This window comes from Gallus gallus, chromosome 2 (assembly GCF_016699485.2).
Source record: "Gallus gallus isolate bGalGal1 chromosome 2, bGalGal1.mat.broiler.GRCg7b, whole genome shotgun sequence".
Classification (NCBI taxonomy): domain Eukaryota; kingdom Metazoa; phylum Chordata; class Aves; order Galliformes; family Phasianidae; genus Gallus; species Gallus gallus.
The window spans coordinates 49685817-49711392 of NC_052533.1; the positions used below are offsets into that span (position 1 = coordinate 49685817).

General features: G+C 38.3%; 1 protein-coding gene across 4 annotated transcripts in view; it reads left to right on the top strand.

The window, feature by feature from the left end:
• POU6F2 (POU class 6 homeobox 2) overlaps positions 1 to 25576 on the top strand; it is a 315974-nt gene that overhangs the window by 266659 nt on the left and 23739 nt on the right. For all 4 annotated transcript variants that reach the window (XM_418861.8, XM_040689262.2, XM_040689265.2 and 1 more), the window contains one exon: positions 20495 to 20701. In XM_418861.8, the coding sequence (XP_418861.3) occupies positions 20495 to 20701 (207 nt within the window). The remainder of the gene's footprint in view (positions 1 to 20494; positions 20702 to 25576) is intronic.

Here is a 25576-nt window from a genome sequence, read left to right on the forward strand (position 1 = left end):
GAAGGAGACTTCACAGCCTCTCTGGGCAGCTTGTTCTAGTGCTCTGTCACAGTCAAAGATTTTCTGTATATTCAGATGCAACTATCTATGTTCCAGACTGTCCATTGTCTCTTGTTCTGTCACTAGGCATCACTAAAAAGACCCTAGCCCCATCCTTTTTCTTGAGCTGAGGAGCCCAGAACTGGACACGCTACTCCAGATGTGGCCTCACCAGGGCAGAGTAGATCAGGAGACACACCTCTCTCAACCTCCTGGCCACTCTCTTTTTGATGGAAACCTGGGATACCATTGGTCGTTCTGGCCACAAGGGCACACTGGTGGCTTATGGTCAACCTGTTGTCCACCAGGACACCCGGGTCCTTCTCTGCAGAGCTCCTCCCCAGCAGGTCAGACCCTAGCCTGCACTGATGCATGTGGATGCATATTCCTCCCCATCTGCAGGACCCTAAACCTGCTCTTGTTGAAGCTCATCAGGTACCTCTCTGCCCAGCTCTCCAGCCTGTCTAGATATTGCAAATGTGCTAGCCATTCATCCACATAGAATCATAGAATCATTAAGGTTGGAAAAGATCCACAGGATCACCCAGTCTAACCATTTGCCCATCACCAGTGGTTCTCACTAAACCATGTCCCTCAACACAACATCCAAACTCTCTTTGAACACCACGAGGGTTGGTGACTCCACCAACTCCCTGGGCAGCCCATTCCAGTGCCTGACCACCCTTTCAGAGAAGTAGCATTTCCTAACGTCCAGCCTGAACCTCCCCTGACGCAGCTTGAAGCCATTCCCCCTCGTCCTATCACTAGTCACCCAGGAGAAGAGGCTGACCCCCAGCTCACTACAACCTCCCTTCAGGTAGTTACAGAGAGCAATAACGTCTCCCCTGAGCCTCCTCTTCTCTAGACTGAACAATCCCAGCTCTTTCAGCCACTCCTCATAAGGCCAGTGCTCCAGACCCCTCACCAGCTTTGTTGCCCTCCTCTGGACATGCTCCAGGGCCTCGATGTCTTTCTTACAGTAAGGGGCCCAAAATTGGACACAATACTCAAGGTACAGCCTCACCAGTGCTCAGTACAGGGGGACAATTACTTCCCTGTTCCTGCTGGCCACACTATTTCTGATACAAGCCAGGATGCCATTGGCCTTCTTGGCCACCTGGGCACACTGCTGGCTCACGTTCAGTCTAGCATCAATCAACACCCCCAGGTCCATTTCCTCTACACAGTCTTCCAGCCACTCTGCCCCAAGCCTGTAGCGTTGCCTGGGGTTATTGTGGCCAAAGTGCAGGACGCAGCATTTGGTCTTGTTGAATCCCATCCCATTGGCTTCAGCCCAGCTATCCAACCTATCCAGATCCCTCTGTAGGGCCTCACTACCCTCAGGCAGATCAACACTTCCAGCCAGTTTGGTGTCATCTGCAAACTTACTGAGGGTGCACTCAATGCCCTCATCCAGGTCATCAATAAAGATATTAAACAGGACAGGCCCCAGCACCGACCCCTGGGGAACACCACTCATGACCGGTCGCCAGCTGGATTTAACTCCATTTACCACCAGTCTCTGGGCCCAGCCCTCCAGCCAGTTCCTTACCCAGCAAAGAGTGTATCTGTTCAAGCCATGGACTGCCAGCTTCTGGAGGAGAATACTGCTGGAGACAGTGTCAAAGGCTTTGCTGAAGTCTAGGTAGACCACATCAACAGCCTTTCCCTCATCCACCAGATGGGTCACTGGATCATAGAAGGAGATCAGGTTGGTCAAGCAGGACCTGCCCTTCATGAACCCATGCTGGCTAGACCTGATCCCCCAGTTGTCCCGCACATGCTGCATGATCTCCTTCAAGACAATCTGCTCCATAATCTTCCCCGGCACCGAGGTCAGGCTAACAGGCCTGTAGTTCCCCGGATCCTCCCTGCAGCCCTTCTTGTAGATGGGAGTCACACTGGCAAGCCTCCAGTCTTCTGGGACCTCACCCGTCAACAAGGAGCGCTGATAGATGATGGAAAGCAGCGCGGCTATCACCTCCACCATTTCCCTCAGCGCTCTTGGGTGAAAACTTAGTGAGGGAGGATTCTGTCCCTTCATCCAGATTATTAATGAAGATGTTGAACAAGATCTGATCCAGTACCAACTCCAGGGAAACACCTCTAGCTACAAGTTTGTAACTAGACTGCGCCACTGATCACAACCCTCTGAGCTCTACCAGTCAGATGGTTCTCAATCCATTTCACTGTCTGCTTGTCTATTCCTCAGTTCCTAAGCTTACCAAGGTGGATGCTATGGGAGACTGAGTAAAAAGCCTTACTCAAGTCAAGGTATGCAACATCCACTGCTCTCCTCTTGTCTACCCAGACAGCTATGACATTGTGGAAGGCTACTAGATTGGTCAAGCATAATTTATCCTTGGTGAATCCTTGTTGACTAATCCTGATGATTTTATGTCTTCCACTTAGTTAGAGATGACATCCAGAATAATCTGTTCAATCACCTTACCAGGGGTGGAGGTGAGGCTGACTGGCCTTTAGTTTCCCAGTTCCTTCATCTTGCCCTGTTTGAAGATTGGAGTGACAGTGGCTTTTTTACAGTCCTCAAGCACCTCTTCTGATCTCCATGATCTTTCAAAGATGATAGAGTGGCTTGGCAATCACCTCTAATAACTCCCTCAGCACTTGTGGGTGCATCCAATCATAGCCCATGGATTTATGTGCAAGTTTACCTAGGTGGTCTCTGATCAGATCCTCCTCAAATTGTAACTGGTCACCAGCTGGATTTAATTCCATTCACCACCACTCTCTGGGCCCAGCCATCCAGCCAGTTTTTTACCCAGCAGAGTGTGCTTGTCCAAGACATAGACTGCCAACTTTCCCAGGAGACTACTGGCGGAGACAATGTCAAAGGATTTGCCGAAGTCTAGGTAGACTATGTCAGCAGCCTTTCCCTCATCCACCAGGCTGGTCACACGATCATAGAAGGAGATTAGGTTGGTCAAGCAGGACCTGCTTTTCAAGAACCCATGCAGGCTGGGCCTGATCCCTCAGTTGTCCCACCTGTGCTGTGTGATCTCACTCAAGGTGATCAGTTCCATAATCTTTCCTGGCACCAAGTTCAGACTGACAAGCCTGTAGTTTGTTGGATCCTCCTTACAACCCTTCTTATAGATGAGTATTACATCAGCAAGTCTCCAGTCACCTGAACCTTTCAGGTTGACCAGAACCACTGATAGACGGTGGAAAGTGGCTTGGCAATCACATCCTTCAGGTCCCTCAGCACCTGGGTGGATCCCATCTGGCCCCATGAACTTGTAACAGTCCAGGTGGAATAGTAGGTCTCTAGTGCTTTCACAAGAATCATGGGGGGTTTATTCTGCTTCCTGTCTCAGACTTCCAGTTCATGGGGTAAAGTACTCCAAGGTTAACTGGTCTGACTATTAAAGACAGATGTAGAAAAGGCATTGAGAACTTCAACCTTTTCTTTAACCTCCTTTGAGTTTTTCCATGAGCTTCTTACTTATCTATGTGGATGGGTCTCCTGCCACCTTTATCTGATTTCTTACTCTAAGGGATGTGCCAAACTTCAACTTGGAGGAAGTGGTGCCTGAAAAATCAACCAACTCTCTTGGGTTCCCTTACCTTCCAATGCTCTAACCCATGGGATTCCTCCAAGCAGGTCTTTGAAGAGGACAAAGGACTCTCCTGAAGTCCAGGAAAGTCTTAAGCTCCGCATGGTAGTCACTGGAGTTTTAACTCAGATCCTGGTAGCATCTGATGATGGCCACACAGAACTTACCCTGTTTGGAGTACTTTTCAATTTTTGTGATAATTGTGGTCCTGTTTTGCTTGTTCATTTGTTTGTGTTTCCTGTATAAATAGACAATTAACATTCCAGAGACCAAAGGTAATAATATCTATTTTACTTATTTAATGTGTACTCAACTTGAACTAAATAATGGATAGAAATGTGAAAGGAGGGCCTTTCTATTCAGTAGCTTTTCATGCAAGTAGGATTAATTATCTAATCTGTAGCAAGTTATTATTTAGAAACCAGCTGGGAATAAATGAACTTTTCATCTCTGAGAGTCTTCTGGTTTAAAAGAAGACTTTGAGCCTGTAGTAGACAAGATGAAATCTCTCTCTTTGATAAATTACTTTATACATTTCTCTGGGCATTTACCCTATTATTTTGGTTAGGGTGTACTAAATCCTAAGACCACAAGGCAGTTTAAAAGAATTTCCAGCACAGCTCCAACCAGCATAAGAACTTCTGTCCTAAAAATAGTCTTAGCACCTGTGTTCAAATAATTTTAGTTACATATCTAAGTTAAACTGATCAAACATGTTTTCAAGCTCAGCCATCATAATTATTTTCAACTTTACTAAATATTGCTAAGATTTCTATTTACTCCCAAATATTATATATGCTCAGAGGAGGAGCTCATATTTCATTCCAAATATTCTCCTTTTGTTCAGAAACAAAAATGGAATGTTGTTCATGGAATTCTACTCTTTTTTTTTTCTTTTTTTTTTTTTTCCTCCTTATTTTACTTCAGTCTGTATTGTGGATCATTGTGGTGATTTCACACTGAAGGCTAAGCTCCACAACATCACTCTTGTACTCCATCTCCTCAACAGAACAGAGGGAGAAAACACCATGGAAAGAGCTCATGAGCTGAGATAAGGACAGGGAGATTGCTAACCAATAAATATCACAGGCAAAATGTTCAGTGTAGGGAGTTTAATATAATTTATTGCCTATTGTTAATAGACTAGAGCAGTGAGAAACTAAAAATAAGCTAAAAACACATCTCCCCACCTCTCTCTTCCACCCTCTTTACCTCCTGTCCTTGAATGACACAAGGGAATGAGGAATGCAGGCTGCAGTCAGTCCAGAACACTTCATCCCTGCTACTCTTTCATGGTCACACTGCCCCTGCTCCAGTGTGGTTTCTGTTCCACAGGATGCTGTCCTTTCCAAAATGATTCTTGATGGGCTTCCCACAGGCTGCAGCTCTTCAAGCACTGTTCCAACATGGCTCCTTACCTTGGGGTCCATCCTTCAGGAGAAGACTGCTTCAGCACAGGTCCCTGCAGACAGCAGCTCCCCCAGCCCTGCTGCCCCACTGTATCCTCCTCTCCAGGGACGGCAGCTACAGTATGGGACTGCTACTGCAGGGGCTCTCCATGGGCTGCGGCCTCCTCCAGGCCGCATCCACTGCTACCCTGTGGGCTCCTCCAAGAATGCACTTGGAGATCGGCTCTGCATTGTGCCCAAGCGCTGCAGGGGCACAGCTGTTCCACCACAGGCCTTTCCTCAGCTGCAGAGGAATTTCAGTTCCACATCTGGAGCAGCTTCTGCCCTCCTTTTGCACTGACCTTGGTTGGTGGCTGCAGAGCTGTTTCTCTCACATTTCTCACTCCTTTCTCCCAACTGCTGTTGCACAGCAGTGCTTCCTTTCCTTAAATCTGCTCTCCCAGAGTCACAGCCAGCATCACTCATGGCTCAGCTCTGGCAGCAGCAGGTCTCTTTTTGGAGCAGCTGGAGCTGGCTCCAATCTGACGTGGGGCAGCTGCTGGGCTCTGCTCACAGAGGCCAACAATTTATACCTCCTGCTAGAAAAACCTTGCCACATAATCCCAAAGCAGTAGTGTCCTTAGTAATCTACTAAACAAAAACTCAAAGCTTGACTCAGTTGCATTTGAACACCGTCTGCAGACATTACAATGAATGTATGGAGTGCAAGATAATGTTCTTATTACTGTGTTACTTTAATAGCAATTGAGAGACAGAAGTTGCTGCTTCCATTTTGCACTTCTCCAGCCTATCTTCTGTAAGGAAGCTGTTGCTTCTTGTCAATTAACTCACTCTAATTGGCTCCTGTTTCTTCTCTAACTATGTCCCTTTGGCTTTGACTGTGGCACAGCACAGCTTATTCTTAAACACCTTTATTTTTTTCCTCCAAATTTCCTATCAAAATCACCCCCTTTGGAAAGAAAGATATGTGATAAGGAGTTTCAATACTTGTGCTATCTTTTTTATCTTTTGTGGTTTACAATAGAACCTGAATCATCATAAGAATGCACCATAAGTCTGTATTTTAGATGACAAACATCTGTAAAAGAAGGGGGGGAAAGGAGTCAACAATTTTCTACCTGACTGTGTCTTAAAAATAAGAGTAAAAAACAAACAAACAAACAAACAAACAAAAAAACATGATTGTCAGTGGGTAAAGGTGCAAATTGTTCACTTCTAAAAAAAGTGATGCAACTTTTCTAGCTATAAACTCATTAACATAATTATAATGAGTTATGGTCTTTGTTGTGAGAAAGGAGAAATCGTGTGGTCTCACCCTAAAGAACATTAAAAAAACATTACTGACAGGAAATTGAAAAAGTAATATATGTCTGAATGAATATGACAACTTTTTTCTGATAGAGCAGATAGATAAATGTCACATACAAGTTTCAAAATACATTTAATTTTGCCACCACAATGGATATTCTCTTCATAAAATATATATGAATCAGGTTTGAATCATAAAACTTGACTGTGATAAACAAATGCATATTTGATAACCGTCTTTTATTTATTTATTTGTTTATTTATTGAGAGACAGAGAAAGGCTTATTTCTTTTTTGAGGTTATTTGTTGTTTACACATCTTTACATTTTCATTTCTGAACGACACGATGTGGATGACACATTTTATGCACACTGAGCCTGAATGAACTTTCATTTTAATCTAAGATCATGGGTTACTCTTCTCTTCTGGAAGGAACCGAGAAAGGAGAGACAGGTAGATGCACAGACTCTTAACTATCTTTGTCAGACATCACTGAGTTTTCTGAGCATTGTTCAGGAGTGGATGGTGGATAAGAAATGCATGTAAGTATTTTCAGAGTGCTAGGCTAGAGGAAGGGTCACAGTAGACAGTGCATTGCCTTTTATATTTTCTTCCACTAAGCAGCAACTCTCAAACTAGAGGCTAGGTTGTCCATGTCCCAAGAGATTAAAAAGCAGACTTTCTGTTAAAAGCTGCAGAGTAAATGGAAGTTTTAGGTTCTCACAAATGCATGGAGCTTTGGGGGAGGAGGTAACAAGGGGAGTGTCCTCTTGTTTTTCATTTTCCAGACTCAGATTCACCAGGGAAGCAAAACTATCTTCTGCACCATTGGAGCATACAGTATAGTACACATCCTGACAACACGAAGACTTCCTCGTCCTTTTCAAAGTAGGGACTACCTTACTTTCTACACTACCTGACATATTCAGGCTTCTAGTTGTTAGTTGAGACTGCCCTAGAATAAGTAAGTGCTAGAGGAGACCACTGCATCAGTGGATGCAGTGGGCTATAGAGAAGAACGTCTATTATAAATCCAGAAGCATCCCTAAGAATTCTAGTGTTGCATGTAAAGCTATGCTAAAAAGGAAAGTAGAATTATATTTTATTACTTCTTTTATCAGTCTTTTAGTATAAAATCCCACAGCATCATGAGCAGAACTGGATGAGTCTTGTATGGTTGTTTTTTTTTTTTTTTTTTGTCATTGCTGAATTTCTATGGAAAAATGGCATTTAATCTAAATACAAAATGTATCATTTTGACAAATTCTTTTTCATAAAAATTTACAGTACATTGTCTGGATCAGATTTAAGTGTCTCAGTTTTACATGTTCTATTTGAACAATTTTTTTCAGATTTTTACTTCATTTTAAGTTTAGCTTTAATTCCATTAAAAACATTAAACAAAACATTAAACAAAAATAAACAAAAATAAAATCACAATTTCCAACTTTATTTACAGAAAAATTAATGAGTTATCCAATTGGTTTGCATGAGGTTGCTCCAATGGGCAAATTGTGTTCTGCATGAACAGGGAAGAAGAGAAATAATCTCTACATTTTTCTACAATTAATTGAAAACTAGACCTGAGAAAACCAGTCAAAAACAGACCTTAGTTGAGCAAGGTACAAGTTAACCAAAGACTGTTCATAATTTAAAAAAGACAGGCTGCAGCTAGACCCAAACATCAACCTGTGTAATGTTCAAGTCCCAGGAGCCATTACATTCAGGTCAGTAAATTCACTTCTGATTTTTATTAGTAAAAGCCAAATCAGAGAGAAGTCTGATAATATTTTACAAACATAACTCCTCCAGACTAAAATGGAGTATGAAGATAATTTACATTATTTTCAATGAATGAGAATCCATGAGATTAAGTTTTCCTAAAATATATTACCCTGGCAATTGGCAGCAGAACCCCCAGCAGATTGCAACATAACCAGTGGACCATTGAGTGAAACTCAGTGGCTCCTGTAAGTGACTGAGGGATTCCAGTTATTCAGTCCACTCCTGACTACACAGGAATATATGATCCAAAGATATGATCCAAGACAGTTTTCTATCCAATACTAATAGGGAACTAAAAAAAGTATGGCTATTGTGTATGTTAAGACCAAATATGCTTGCATACTAAAGACCCTGAATGAAGAAGAGGAAAAAATAACTCATGGTAGCCTAGAAGACCCAGTCAGTAGAATCACAAACAATCAATATTTTTGTAGGCCTTAGTACATTAGATATCACTATTTGGGGATATTTTGATATCTTGGCAATTAATAAAAATTCTATTCTGTCTAGCCTCTTCCTCAAAACTTACTGGTGCTATTCCAGTATCTTTAAGCATTCAAAAGGATCAGAGAGCTTTCATCGTTTAAGAGTATTTTACTATGTCTTGCTCTGTGCAGGAAGAAATACTGATATGGTCTCAAGAGCAGTTAATATATTCAGTTCTGTCTTAGAAGTGATCACAATTCCTTGACTTAGAAAACTGAAAATCAGCTATTACCCACAATTAAAATGTTCTATATACAAATTATCTTGTGGCACTTGCACTTCACTCATCCTGTTCTGCAGTAATTCACATACACCAAGGAACCTTCTCCACTTTTTCTCCAAGATTTAATAAGTACTTTTTTACAGAGGTTTCGTATTATTGAGACTTCATTGTTTTTGTTTGTTTGTTTGTTTGTTTTAATGTATTATGAGGACATTTGTAAGTAAAATATGCATTTTGACAATACTTAACACTAAATTGAATTTTGCAGTTGCTATTTCTATTTTTCATATCATTCTTCTCTTAGAAGGTTCTACCATTTTTAGTCTTATTATCTAATCCCTTACTCCATGAATTGTTATCAGGGATGAATTGTTATCAGGGAGACTACAGAAAGTAAGTCAAAGCCTGAATTAAAGGAAGAAACATTTGACCATCCTCACTGGCAGTTTTAAATTTTCAGATATCTGTGGTTAGGTCCTCTTGTTTCTTCGGACAGTGAGTATGGTACATCCTTCTATGAGGAACCTGCTCTTTTCCTTGGTATCATTTCCTCATTAAGGCATTACTTACTTGAAAAGATAAGCTGAATCTGGTCCAGTGCAGACTGGCAAAGCCAAACTGTGAAATTACTCTGGATGATAATAGGGAGGAATATCTGGATAAAAGAAAAATTCACAGTCCAACTACAGTCTCTGTCCTCTGAAGTTAAAGATTTGCTGTTCCGATGCAATTCATTGAGGTCCATGGGCACCCACAGCTGTCACAGTTGCAGGAATAAGCTGTACAGAACATTTGCCCTAGGGAAATATTTAAAGTGTAGATAAAAGAAAAGTCTCTTTTTAGCATTATTGTTTCATTATTTTCCCCCAACCTGTAGTCATGCTCTTAAACATTCCTGACAAGGGTAAAAGTGACATATTTTCCTTATGCCTTGTTAGCATTTAAATGCTAACAAAGGTAAAGTAGTACCCCTTTAATCCTTCCTTGAGGAATGCCAGTAAATTTTACCATAAAGTACATTAAGGTTATCCCACTTGCTTGTACTGATGGAGTGGATCTCAGCATCAAGTTACCTTAACTAAGAAGAAGGACCTAGAAGACAAGATATATGAGGAGACACTGGAGCCCAGAGCAGAGGAGGCTGAGGGGAGGCCTCATGGTGGCTTACAGCTCCTCATGAGGGGAGCAGAGGGGCAGTGCTGATCTCTCACGTGACAGTGACAGGACACAAGCAAACAGCATGGAGCTGCATGGGAAGGGTCAGGTTGAGTGTTAGGAGAAGGCTCTTCCCTAGAGGATGGTGATCATGGTACAGCCTTCCGGAGTTGGACTTCATGATCCTCGTGGGTGTCTCCCACTTTAGAATATTCTTTGATTCTATGAAGCATGAGCACGTTATATAATACAGTTTCTTTGTTTGTTTTTTGTTTGACTAGTGGTGTCTTCACTGTTTATTGCCTACAGTACCACCATAATCATGACCAGAATACTGTGCTTTCAGCTGGTTCTAATGGGAAAAAAATGAAAAAAGAAAGAAGGAAAAAAAAAAAAAAAAAAAAAAAAAGTGGCTTGCCCCAAATAATTTGCAATGTAATGTGAGACAAGTGGCAAATATATAGATGGAAAATTGATCTGTTAAACAACTGAGCTCTGCCCTTACCCACTCTTCTACAATCAAGGTAAAGGAGCTCCTGTCCTTTGGTCCTCTGTAGGTCACTGTCAAAAAGAAGTCTTTGTAGGACTGATACAGAGACAACGTGGAAGGACAGTAAATATACAAAATATCTGTGATTCTCCAACTTCCACACATCTGGCCTCAAGGATGTGGGCTCTGCTGCCAGCAGAAGATACTTTGAATTCATATCAAAATACCTAAAGAGAAATTTCACTTTGCCAGTCTGTATCAAGAGCATGTTCTTTTGTTTCAGTAACAGTACAAGTGCTAGGGCCACGGTTGCTTTTAATAAGAAACCCACAGTTATCCAAAGTTATCCACAGTTATCCTTATGTGATCTTAGAGACCAGTCCCGAATGAAACTAACAAACAGTTAAGTTGCATGTTTTCCTCATGTGTTTGTAAAAAGCAGTCTCTTGCTAATTTAACCCAAATTTGAGAATAGTTTATTTAGATTTTACTGTCATTTTTTGAGTATTTGTTTAGTTAGGACCAATATGAGCATGCAAAAATTAAATTGGTAGCCTTGAGGAGACTCAAATCCATGTATAACTACTGCATACAAATGTATTTTGAACAGTGGAAACAGGGCAAAACTGAATCCTGGATATTCATCTCCACATCCAAGGACAGCTGCCTCTTGAGTTAAATGCCATTGCATCTGGAGTATGTGTTGTCCTGAGAGATGTTAGGACCAGTCATTCGTAGTTGATATCATGACATGCTAAGTATCTGTATTACGCAACTCATTATATCTGTGATTTTTATCAGAGTGGAAATTTAAATCAAGCAGTTACTATGTGAGCAGAAAAACATCTTTCTGTTCGTCAGTTTAGGTGAAATGGATTAATGTTGCATTTGATAACATGAGATACTTAAGCCACTATGCTTTCAAGCAGTGAAGCATGCTCTCTCATTACAAACATTCCAGAAAAGAACCATGGGGTATTTTCAGTGGAAGAACCATCTTGAACATAAAAACATCTGTTGTATGGTGTCTTCATAACTGAAAGGTAGCCTTACAAAAAGTATTTCAGGCTCATAGCAGTACCACCAGGAAGATAAACAGTATTTTTACAAACATATTGCAGATGATTGAATGGAAGACTGGAATTTAGGGAATTACCAAAGGTGAAGTGATTGGCAAAGTGACACACTGAATTAGCAGCCATACCAATTCTCAGAAGGTAAGAAGGGCTAAGACTAGCTTATATTCGGTTGACAAATTTTAAAGTAAGCATTGTTACTGAAATGAATAATTAGCTTTATTTCTGATGATTGTGTGACAAAGAGAAGTTGTATTTGTTCTTATGAAGGATTTTTTTTTCCAGGGGTTGATAACTAAAATATCCACCCTGTAAATTGTGTATGACCCATCTAAATTTTCCTACCTCCTTCTAGAGAGTTTTTTTTTTCCTTGTGTCAAACTTCCATGTAATATCGCTGCATTACAACTAAATTCCACCTTGTAGGTTGGAATATTGGTTTCCATAGAGATGATTCACAGTTGGTGTGGGAAATTAATCCAAAATGGTTCATTCCATGGTAGTGGTTAGTGTAACAGTTCATTCTCAGGACACTGAAAATCAGTTGTTGAAGGAATGCACACACTGTAAAATTTAAAGTGTCTGTAATGTGTTTGTCTGACCAGATTGTTCATCTTAGCCTTGCCTTGAGCTTTTGTAGGCTATCACATTAGAAGTTACAACTCTGAATTAATAAGACCAACAGCTGTCTCTTATATTTAACAGAAGTTCAGAACATAGAACAAAAATCCATACAAACAAGAGCTGCAGTAGGGCATGATTGTATATTTCAAACAAACCTTGTACACATGCAGTGTTGAATTTCAAAGACTAAAATGATGGTTTGACAGACAATTGCTATGTCATCTAGAGTCATTGCATCTGGGCAACAAGGTTATGATTCATAAAAGCATTTGGAGAAATATGATTATGAAACAACAATGTAGAGTGTCTGTTACTGACTGGTTGTACTATCATCTTGTCATCTTGTGGTGAACTTTGGTTAAATCTGGAATTACTGAATTAATAAGCATGACTAATTTCTAAGAGTTACAGATTAAAAATATCTGGTGATCTCTGGCAAATATTTTATACAGTACATGTAATTTTATAGTAAGAAGATTAGAGTAGATGGTTCAAGAATATATTGATGGGCTACCAGATCTTTGATCCTAAAGATCTCATGGTCAATTGTTATGTTCCACTTTGTCATGAAGATGTGTCCAAGAAAATGAAACCACACTGGTATTAAAAAAAAAAAACACACACACACACATCAAGGCTAGAATAAAACATTATTAAGCCTTCAAAGTCATTTGTCTAGGGTAGATTTCTAATTCCTCAAGAACTTTCATTGATGAAAAATAAAAAGAAAGATAACTCTTTAAGAGTTCAAAATTAAATATATATTTGCAACATTAACATATTTCTGGTGGAATAACTGTCTCAGGAATGACATCACAAGATAAAACAGTGACAGCAGTGACTGCCTACTGAAGGCACTTAGGAGTATACCATCTCCTTAATCCAGCTTCAATCAGCTTGAAAGGAGTAACTAGAAAAAGAAGTAAAAGCAGAGCATAAAAATTGTCCTACTCACCCAAACACAGGCACTGACAATAGCGTGTAACATCTGTTTTTTAAAGGGGTAGTACAACAACCAGAAAAGTTAAAAAAGTGATGTTTTAGTAAGAACTGTTATGGCAGTAGAGAGCATTATCTTGTTCTGCACAAAATTACTTCTCAATAGCAGCTCTTACTTTAAAAAAGACAGGATCAAAGAGCAATTACTAAGTCCTGCCTCATTCTTACTTCTGACCTCTAGATAGCATCTCTATAGTAGGCCAGTACAGTGCAATACAACCAAATAGCAAAGCTCCTTCCTAGCTGATAATGTCACCATAGCCTGGAAACAACCTAATCTCATTGGTTCACATGCTTGGTCTAATTAGGCTTGCTGAGAAAGTGCAATCTGTTTCCCAAGTTAGCTTTGAATAGCTCAGCATGGTACATATTGCAAAGTGCAGAGATGCTTACGCTTTCCTCTTCTCTATGTCCAGCGTGTTAGATTCTGATATGACTGCAAGCAAGATCCATCTTTGTGCTATGAGTGAAAAGTAGTAGCAACTGTTTATATCATATTAATGCCCAAAGGAGACAATCCTTGTCCTAAATGGTCTGTAATCTAAAGACAACAAGTAATGGTAGGGTTTGGAGATGCAGTGTCTTCACCATAGCGGCTTGCAGAGGTTGAGAAATTTTATTGCTTAACAGGGGTTTCTTGACTTAGATAGAGATGTTTGATCATAAGTTGAGATTTAAATCATCAGAGAAGCCAAAGAACTGGATACCTACTTTTCAGTGAGTTTAAACATAAGTTGGCACTTATTTCCTGTGAGATACTATAGAAGTCTTAGCTTGCATGAAACTGCATGAAAAGAAAGTGGAGGTGAATGGATTTTACAGAAAGACTCTTTCTTATTAAGTCTAGAAATTCATGTTGGTGGCTAAATCCTCCCCTCATATTTACTTCCCAAGAAAATTAATACAGTGACTTTTTGTTCACAAAAGTATTTACAGAAGAAAAGAAAAAAAGATACTAAAGCCAAATGCAGAAAAGTGTGTTTGCATATGTTCACCTACAGGGATCTGCACAAGCATCAAGAAAGCTGTTCATAGCTTGGAAGGCAAATAGTCAACTGCTAAAGCAGGAAGTTGTGACTTCTTTTAGTAATTATCAAACTGTTGGAAATCATGGCTGTTTTATCATAACAATACTTGGCAAGCAGAAATGTTACTGAACAACTTTATACAAGTCGTCCAAAAATTTTAAATAATGAACAATAATAATCTAACCAGCAGAATTTCAGAAGTCCTCAGAACCTGTAGATCTCATTAAAGTCAACAAGTGCTCTACTTAACTCAAAGAACTGTGGCTTCTGAAGAACTACTTTAAAACATAGTAGTTCTTGGTTTTAAAAGGAAGTTAAACCCAAAAAGTGGGTTGTTTAGAGCAATTCAGCAGACACTCAACATAGTTTTTCATTTTTCATTTGGTAATTAATATATCTTTAGATTCTTGGAATGAGAAAGTGTTGTGTTATTCAGGATGTTTGTTTGAAGTTACATTCTTTTTTCTTACTATATACATGCCCCTGATAACAGAACAGAAGTCTTTACTTGAGAAAAATTTCACCACATAATTCCTACAGTGGTGACAAATAAAGTCCTGTATAGTTTGATGTTACTATAAAAACATTATTTTCTAAAAAATAAGGCACTGAGAAAGTCAGACAGAATGTCAGACTCCATGTTCCATTATGATACTTACAAACAATATACCACCCAATATATTGTATGATATACAAACAGTACTTAACCTTGAAAAATATGATTCCTTATATAAAGCAGTGACTCAGAAGTAGTTTCATAATTTCCTTTTTCTAGCATCACAATCTGATGCCTTGTTCTCCCAACAGCATTTTCTTGTACCACTTATATATAGGTGCATATATAATATAGGAAGCAAATATATGATTAAGAATGGAGCATTCTCATTATTCTGCTCATCTGTCATTTTCTCCTTAAGATAGCTCATGCTGGTACAAAAGAAGGAACATATCGGAGAAAACAAACATCTTCTGAAGACAAATTTGAGAAACTGTTGAAAATGAACCAAACCATAAACACTGTCCTCTGTGTTATATGTTGTATAATGGTTCCTATAGACTGCTGGGGATAATTAGCTTTCAGCTTTGTAAAACTAGAAAAAAAAAAATTGGGTTTCAACCTATACCAGCACCATACAACAGAAGCCAAAGTGAGCTTTTATTTCAGATTGTGTTCAACAAGCCACTGAAATAAGAACTAGAAAATGGAAATGAGTGAAGCATATTCAGATCAGCAAACATTTGCTGAAACAGTGATTTGTTAGGCTTACTACAAAAGTTATAGTTTCGTGCATTGTCTATTCACAGCTTGAAATGTTGACTTGAAATGTCACATTCGTACCACATTTTCTGTTTATGTGAATGGGGTAGTTTGCCTAATTTTACTGGAAAATTTCTTTTACATTTTTCCCAGTTTTTCTATTTGGTTTTATGGTTTTTTTTTTTTTTTTTTTTTTTTTTTTTGTTAAAAAAAAAAATGAGTAAATAACCTTCAGTATTTAAAGGGATTTAACACTGATAAAATCAGAGAAAAGTACATTTTAATGATGCTACTGAAAAAAAAATAACATTTTCTTTTAATATTTAAAGGCATTTTTAAGAAGAAACGACAGTATTTGCTTACTGTCAGTCCTGTTTGACCTCTTGCAGGCAGTCTTTTAGTTTACTTAGCTTTTCACAACAGAAACATAGGCAGTTGAACCATCTATTTGGATATTATTAGTGATTTTCTTCTGTGGTAGGAAAACAATGATGCAAGGTAGCATCCCTTTTACTGATGAGAGAAGTGGAAGAACTTGATAAAAAAACAGTTTTGCACTTCTCTGTCTAATATCACAGTAGCTTCTCCTAATGTCAAAATACTATTGGTTTATTAGGAGCCATAAGGAAGGAACCACTGCTTGGAAATCAGCAATTTTGATTTCATACATTTAAACAAAATCTGGTTTATATCTTCAGCATAAGTGAGGCTACCATGAGACATTAGTGGCCAGAAAGTGCAAGTCAGCAAAGGCAGTTAAATATGAAGATGCGTTGTCAGACAAGAAAATATAAAAATGGATTTTTTAATGTTATTCTTCATACTCCGTAATTTTTAAGGGATTGGGTATTTTTATTAATTTTCTTTTGGTAGAAACTTTTACTGATTAAGGCAAATTGTTGTGGTATGAAAATCTATTTAACAGTACAAGTAGTAATAGGTCCTTCAGTTTAGCAGTGCTAGAACATTACACTGCCTTTGAGGGTAACACAGATATTGTCGATAATCTGACAGCTTGTAATTTTTTCCCTCTATGGTCATCTTCTTTCCTTGTAATTTTACCATCACCATACTGTTGTGCTTATTCTTTCATTGTGGACAAATTTACAATTTGCAGGACGGTGTAGGCAAAGATGCTGAGTCCACAGGTGGTATGTAGAGGCAAATCAACAAAAATTATGTATAAGCCAAGTCATACAACTTTATTTCATATGAATAATACTTAATTGTGGATGTTGTCTTGGCAGTGGCTGATTCAAGTTGTAAGAGTTTAGAGGTCTGATCTCAGATAACTTGATATCCTAGCACAGTAAAATGATATTAACAGCCTAATCAGTAGAAAATCTTCAGATGGTCTTAAAAATCACTCTGGATTTCCTTTGGAGTTGGAAAAAAAAATCATTGATTCTTAAAATTTAGTTAGCATTGGGAAGCACAAAAATCTGAATCTACCAAAATTGCTTGCTAAGCAACTCAGAACACAACTGATGTATACATTAATCTGTAAGCAAACTGAAACAATCTTTTTGAAAACTTAACTCCTTACCAAAAAACTGACTCCACCAAGGCTTCTGGCAATACTCTGTCATCTGAACAGGGTCATAATGAGAGTCCTGGTATTTTAATTGATATGGACCAAAGCACTGTCTCTGTAAATAAGATCTGAATTTAGGATTTCTGATGTCATTTTTTTATTTTTGTACCACATTTTTTTACCTATTGTAGTTTGTTACAATCAACAGTGCTCTGCAAAGTAATGTACCTGTCTCTGTTAGAGGTTATGGAGCACTGACAAGTGGGTGCCATGAGTTAACCCATGGACCTTCAGAACTATGCTGTGTTTTGCATGCAGAACCTGTTTTGCAATTCCTCTGTGACCATGTAGATCTTAATTGGAGATGTATGAAAGGAATAGTGAAAGTCATGCCCATTGCATAAAAACTTCTTTATAAATTGTTTTGTTGTTGTTGTTGTTGTTTTTAATATGTTTGTTTGTTTGCAGCATGAGATATTTTTAGGATGCAGTGTCTTAAAAATGTGCTTGACAGTTGGGATTCTTCAAGAATTTGAGTCCAAACATTGCAGAATAAGAAACCTTCTCTGCTATGTCTCTCTTCTACTGGCATGAATCAGGCCACACATGATTTCCTGGCTCTAAGGCCAGGTGGCACACTAGGGATTATAGTTACATACCTCAGTTCTCTTGCTTCCAAAGCAGGGTGAACTTTCCCAGACTATTTTATGGAGTAAATCCACACCATATGTCTATTTGTGAGCTGTCTTAGAGTATAATCTGAAACAGCACCAGGTGCTAGGAAGAAGCAATGTCACCCCACTAGGGAAGTCACTGACAATTAAATAGTCTGTTCTTTCATGGACCAGAAATGTCCATGGAATCGTCTTATTTTGTGTTCAGAAAATTTCAGTGTATTAAAGACACAAATTGTCATCCTAAAGTGCCAACCAAATACTTTAACAGGAGAGATTAGGAAGCATCAGGATGGACTTTCTCACCAAAATTAGAGGAAACATAGTCTGTCCCAGCATCAGGACACTAACACAAGGTTTGAGGCAGGCAGTCAGATTCAGGACTTCTCCCCAGTAAATATTTTATTTAATAATCCAAAGCTGTGCAGTGTGAATTGGAGAGCAGTTAGGATACTTGGGAAAGGGAGCCTGGAGAAAGGAGAACTTGAAATGGGAAATTTGAATCTGAGTTTAGCCGTATCAAAAATGCATGCCATAAGAAGTAGCCTTGTGGGTTAACTAGAGGTAGGTGCCTGTCTTGCTTTTTTAACTAGAGAAGATTTTGCCCTATTTTGATATAAAATGAAAAAAATCTTGAAATCTCTGTAAGTTCCACTAAGGGATAAAACTGTTTCCCATTGAGATTTACCCCTGGCTCCTACAGTAACACCAAATCTTTGGGGGCATTTGTGTACTTGACCTTCTGGAACTCCTCTCTTAGCTCTGTAGCTCTGTGATTCCCTGTTCCTCATCTGTGCATGTGCATGTACAAACCACCATGTATAGAATGGTATCTGACACACGTTGAATACACATCGATAGCTTTCTGCTTCTGACCTTACAAACTGTCCACTTCAGCACTGTCATTCTATTAAATGTCCAACTGCAATCCAAGAATTGCATTTTAAACATGAATGCAAACATTTCTATTACTGATAAGACCAACGCAGCATTTTTTGCTTTGCTGGGATTGGAACCTTGATAGTTAAAGTTATATTGGAGTAATGACACTGCAAGGTCGCATCCTTTTACTGACATGGTAAAGGAGAGGTAGGCCATTGCTGAATTTCTGCTGATAAAATTAAGAAGGATTATTTTTTGTGTTTGGTGTCATATGTTAGAACTGAAAGAATGTATTTGTGGTCTATAAATATTTTAGGTCATCAAGAACTGGGAGAAATGCACATGTTGCACCACTTGGAAGTTGGATTCTATTAATGCTGGAAGTCAGATTTTAGAAAACTTCAAACAGACATTTTCTCACGTGAGCTCTAAAGGAGATGCAGGTCAGGTAGGGATTCCATAGGAAAAATATTTTGCAGAGAGAAGCTCATAGCCAGTTCCAGCTTAGAAGACTAAATCTCCAATTCACAACCTCTCTCTGAATATGCTCCGTTGTGCTTCATTTTCATGTTCTGTAAAGGGGGGTAATAATCTTTATTGATCTGTCTACCTACAGGAATATACTAAGGAGAAATTAAGAATCAAAACACAAATAGTGTTTTGAACACTTTTCATATGTGCATTTCTTTTGATACAGCTCAGTAGGTGAGCTTCCCATTTTACCAGGTTCTTCTGTCAGGGAGTGTCCCCTGTTTCTTTGTCTTCTCTGCTCTTTCCATCAAAGACTTTTTGACTGGCTAAGTTTGGTAAATTGATGATGACTTCACCATTTCCCCTTTGATAGCTGAGTTGCTAACCAAATGAACTGTTTCCACTCAAGGAGCTGGATTAAGTTGTCACATTTTAAGTAAGTTGTCACCTACTTCGAGGCAAGGTAGAAGAAATAGAGATGCTTTCTGAATTTTCTTTTACTTTTTCTGTTACCGTATTCCTATTACTCCAGCTTCATTAGGTCTTTATATAAAAAGTTTGATTTTATTCACAAGTTTCATCAGAAGCTAGTTTCAGATGCTCTCATACTTGTACAAAGAGTCCTTAAAAAGAGTTACTTTCTTCAACCTAGGGCTGACTGACAGTCTTCTGTACAGTCTCCATTTGACAGCTCACCCTAATATTAGTTTTACAGGCACATTCACATTTTAGGGAATCAGTACATTCTGAAATGTCACAAGTGTCTCTTTCTGCAAATACTTGCCCCAGAAATGTTAGCTAAAATGTTTTATCTAACACCATCTCTCCTGCTGTTATGTTGTATTGCCTTGTTGTCATCCAAAAGTAGTTGCATTTTTATGTACATAACTTTATGAACTGTATCCTGAAAGGTACCAGTATCTTCTTGGTCTCCTTGAAGCCACAAAAATTTGTTCGTCATTTAGAGTATCAGGCAACCCAAAGAAAATTACGTTTATTAATTAAATAATAACTCTATTAATAATAATAATGAAATAGTAATAACTAAAATTATTAGTAACTCAAAGAACATTATAGAAATGTATCTGTTCACAGTTAATAATGCTGTAAAATTGCAGAAAGCAAGAAAAACAGGCCTGATGTTTGCATCTACTTCACTCTACATCCAAGAAGTGGGAACAAAGCATCTCCCGGGGGACAAACATGGCCCAGCATTTGTTTTGTACACTCACAGCCATAGCAGATTTGTTGGGGGTGGCAGTGGGCAGTGTTTAGATGTGTGGGTGACACATGACTTGAAAAATGACTTTGAAAGTCCTCAACACACTATAAAGGAATGATTGTTTGACATGTCACACCTATCTTTCTATGCTTATATCACCTAAGTTTGATTTAGCACAGGTAAAACAAGTTGTTCTATGTGGCACATGTATGTGGCGTTTGCTCATTTTCCCTTTCTGTGTTGTTTTCTCCAGATTATTGGAACAATCCCACTGATGCCTAATCCAGTCCCCTCCAGCCAGGCAGCAGGTGGAGCTCAGGGCCTTCAGGTGCAGCCAATAACTCCACAGTTATTGACCAATGCCCAGGGTCAGATCATCGCTACCGTCATCGGCAACCAGATACTCCCCGTGATCAATACCCAGGGAATAACGCTATCGCCACTCAAACCAGGCCAACAGGTAAAGCAGTGGTAGCCTGAATGATTATCAGAACAGATGCACAACAATCTTCTACTTCTCATAGACTCTCACAGTCTTTCTAAAAATTCACTTATTTCCTGTTTATGCTACTGAAAGATGAATTTTGTTGCATATAGTGTATTACCGCATGTTCTATATGTAATTATAATATAAAGTCATTTTAAATGATGTATTTATACATTCATGTGTTGTCCAGCTATTCTTTTCTTTTTCCCTTTAAAAGGTCAGTATAGTGTCAACAAAAATTTTCTGCAGAGAAAGCAAAGTAGGAATATAAGGCCTATAAAATTCAGTTTATTGGTTGGTGGTTACTCAGTAGATTGGGTTTTGAAATGCTTTGCAATGCATGAAGAAAGTAAAGAAAAGTATTTAAATGATAGTACTCATCACTGGAGGAAAAGATTTTTAGGGAGAAGAAAGGGAAGGGAAATAAAGGGAAATTATTATTCAGTGTAAGGCACCACATAGTTCACAGAGTACAGGACGGATACAGAAAGTTCAGTGATATCTGAAAAGCTTTCTATATTTCTTCTTATACTACTCTAAAGTCTGTTTCATTATTTTGCTATGGTTAGTGCCCAGCCTTTGCTTCTCACCTTCTCACACTGAGGTCCCAGGAGGTTGTAGGAAGGGACACCAAACAACACAAAGGGTCCTTACTTGCATCTGTTGGAACCTGCTTCACGAAGCATTTCTGATCAGGGGAAAAAAAGAGAAAAAAAGAAAAAAGAAAAAAGAAAAGATAAAGCAAATATTGTATGGAACAGATAGTATGTATTATCATTTTTATAGGTACCACAGAAAATTATTTTGATGTGTTTGTGCTCCCTCTACTGGCTCTTAAGCTTTCACTGAAAGAAGAGGAAATTTTGCTATTGATTTCAGCAGAAGCAGAAATGAGTTATAAAAGTCAGACCCTTCATAGGAATAATGCTGATAAATAGTCAGAAGCAATTGAGATAGTACTATGCAAACTGCCATCTCATTTGAAAAGTAAATAGAATTATACAGGCTATAAGGAGATCCTGAATTTATCTTACTGCCTGGCTGAAGCCTTTCCTGAGGTGTGTTTGCTAATGATAGTATATTTAGTCATAAATTTAAAACCTTGCTCGCAGAAGAAAAGTGCTCAGAGGGCTCAGCAGGAATTTAATTTTTTTTTCTGAAAATGTGATCATACTGCATTTGGTGACTTGTAAGTTGATGAAAGAAGCTACAGGAGGTGGGAGCGGGGAGTGCAAGACCAGTTCTGGAAAAGTTTTGAGAAAGTCATGGAGAATAAATGAGGAAATAAATAATGTAATAAAAAATTCTTTTTAGATGATCCTACTTTAACATTCAACTTGTCACTTTCTTGGCAACTAAGTACTACAGGAGAAAGAGGTGATTGCAAGTGATGATAGTAAGCTGCTGCTTGTTAGCTGAGTCACAGTAACTGAATCTGTATAGCCTGTTTCAGTTGTGAAGTAATGCATGTTACTGCTTACTTTTTGCCTGAAAACTTAAATGCCCCGGGTATTGTTTTCAGTCAGTTTCACTTAGGTAGACTATGAGCTTTATTTGTTCATGCAACTTTTTCGAACTTGACAGACTAAAACCTCAATGTCTCCTCATGGAAATGAATTCATAGATTACTTACATGAAGCGTGAAGCAGTGTTTCTTCTCTGTTGCAGTTAGGTTGCTTTTTAATGTAGACAACCAATTCCTTTTTAATACTATCACTCTAGTTTTAAAGAATAAATAGGTGTTCTTGATCTATGCTCTTTAAAGTGTCCACAGTATGGAATGTTCCTCTTTAAACTACACTGAGTAGTTACAGCCTCAGTGTTTTCACTGTTTTCCAAGATTTTGCTCATCTGTGCAGCAGCATCTGTGAGAATTCTCCTGAAAATTGTAATGGATTTCTAAAGAGGGCAGCTGCTTGTGCTCCTGTTGTAGTCTGTGTCTTTTTTATCTCTTTTCATAAACAAGTTTTTCTTTGCCTTTAATAATTTTTTACTGTCCATCTCTCAACCATTTCAATTTCCACAATAATCTATGAGAGATTTTGTGATCAGAACTGAATGCCATGAACAGAGTGAAGATGCATCACTGATTTATATAATAACATTATAATATTTTCAGCATTATTTTCTGTTTTTATCTCAATGCAGTCTATCATCCTGCTTTTTTTTTTTCTATCTTTACCCACTGAGCGGGTTTTTCAATAAGCAGATGTGTCCACCATGATATAACTTTGCTGCCTTGATCATTACCATATGAGTCACTAAAATGATTCCCTTTTTAATGTGAATCACTTTTGCACCTACTCTGTATTTCATCTGTCATAATGCTCCCCTGGTATATTGCAAGCAGATTCTGTAATTTGTTCATGTTATTCTGTACTAACGTAAGAAATTTGTGCATTTCTCCTGCTAATACAACTTCACTGTTGTTCTCTATCTTTTCTTGCTGCTTACAGCCATTTCACAAAATTTGTTATAGATCTTTGATCTCCACTTGTAGTCTGTTTACTTGAAAAAGAATGATTTATTCCCTTATTTTGTTTTTCTTGCATTTTTAAACTTGTTATGTCTCATAATAGAAAAGTACCTTGTAAACTTAACTTTGGCACTTCCCTCGTGCCTCTAAGGAGGCATTTTGTCAAAATACAGCTCATATGGCTAATTGCACATCTTTTCAAAGAACAGATGAGCTTGTCTTATCAACTTGTTAGTGTTATTGTTTGTTACCAGATTTGAAAACCTTGTTTTAATAAGTTCTTTTGTGCCTTTAACAACACGTGATTGCACCAACACAACTAACAGAAGAACTTGAACCAAGATTAGAGTCTTATAAGTGTCAGAAATACAATAAAAGTTTCATCTTGCTTAATGTTATCCATAATTAGGTACTGGTGACAGCTAGTAAAATAGATTTCTCATAAAGCGACATAGGCATATCTAGGGAGTAACTGAAAAAGAACCATTATAGATAGGTTGAATATCCTATAGGTATCTTAAGCTATCTATTGTCTCCAGTGACTATAGAGGAAACTAGAATAGCTATTTTAAGATAGAAACATAATTCTTAAATGAATGAAAGAAGGTAAGAATAATCCAGCTGACAGACAACACTGGGATTCAAAAATGTACTCCTGTCTATGCATTCCTTACACTGCTTTCCTAATTGGTGTTTTTTTCATAACTATTTGCTTGCCTATAGCACAGAAACAGTTTCTGCATATTTTACAGTTCTCCAGTGTAACTCATCAAGAGGGTTCCGTTTCCTTCTTGCTGTTGTCTAGATTCATTAAATCTGGCTTGTAGTCCTAGTTGTCCCCAGTTGTGTTTTATCTACACTGCCTGCCAGTTCTTTTCATATTTCATTGTGTCTTATAACACTACTAGCTTTGGGCTTCAGCCAACTCTAACACAATAAAACAAGCTCCTAGGCAGCATTTTCTTACGTAGTTGGTTTCCCATCTTCATTGTCATTGGCTGTCATGCTCCAGATCAGTTGCTGAAAAGATAAAGCTCTCACGTGTGTCTGTGGTCATTTTTTGTACAGCTACTTTCCAAATTTCACGTCAAACATTTTCTTTCTGCTGTCTCAACCTACCACATGCACTATGCCATCTCATTATCACAAGTCCATGCAGTCCCTTGTTTTCCCTCTCTCCCATTAAAATCTAACCAGCTCACAAACATTTTTTCTCTGCTGTGGTCTTAGTACTTTGATACTGTCATGCTTTATGAGAAATGAGCTCTTTTTTTCTCTGTTTGAACATAGCCAGTAAACTGTGCTATCTCAAGCCAACCTTTTTTTCTTCTGCCTTTTTAATGTATTGACTTTAAGTTATGAGGATGTCAATTTTTCCCACTTTTTCCTCTATCATTAGCATTCTGTAATTTCATTTTACTTTTGGATAAAATACTAGAATTCAAAACTCAAGAATACAAGTATCTATTTACTACATTGGATTTTCCTTGCCATAGCAGGAATGCCTGACTTGTAACATAAGTCTGACTGGTTTTCTCTATGGCATCTACACTTGCCAATAAGATTTCTCAAAAAAAAAAAAAAAAAAAAAAAAAAAAGCCAATATAACTGCACCACACCTTTGGGAATAGGAAGATATTGCTATACAGCCTGTATCGTTCTAGGGAACTGAGCCATAGAGAAAGTAAAACACTTCACTGTGGGAACATTGTTGATACCTTTGAATGGTGCACTTACCTATATAGTTTTATGTCTGTTACTGTAATTGTGACTTAATATCATTCCTGATGGGGGTCAGAAAAACATCTGATGTACCTGATTTACATATAAGATTATGTCTTCTACAGAAGCATATCTGTGTTCTCAACCTCATTTTGTGAGCCCAGAGATCTTCAACTACGGGGTATACTTTGAACATAGTTTTGATCTCACAATAAGGCTTTAAATGGAAAGCTTAGTGAGCTACTACCGGTCCTATTCCAGTTATGACCACAGCACACCAGCACTTCTTTACTGTTTTCTTCAGTTCGAGTTGAGCATTTGCATAGCCTGGGTGGACTCAAACAGCTATCTTATGCTAATTTCCAAGTGTAACAATCCTGTCAGTCTAAGCAATGTGTATAGAGGCTCCTTAAGCTGCATTATAGTATAATATACTATAATAAGAGAGATATATTTATTAAGCATCAAGTAGCTTTCATATTCATTTACTTGAATTCAACTAAATTCAGATGATGTGGTACTGTCCTCAGGCCACAGTGGAAATATTCTGTTAGAATTGCTGTGAAAACGATTTGGCGTGATGTGTGTTGGTATGTGTAATAACTTGTTCTTTTAACTTGCTGGAAGATTTAAGAAAATGTTTTTGAAGC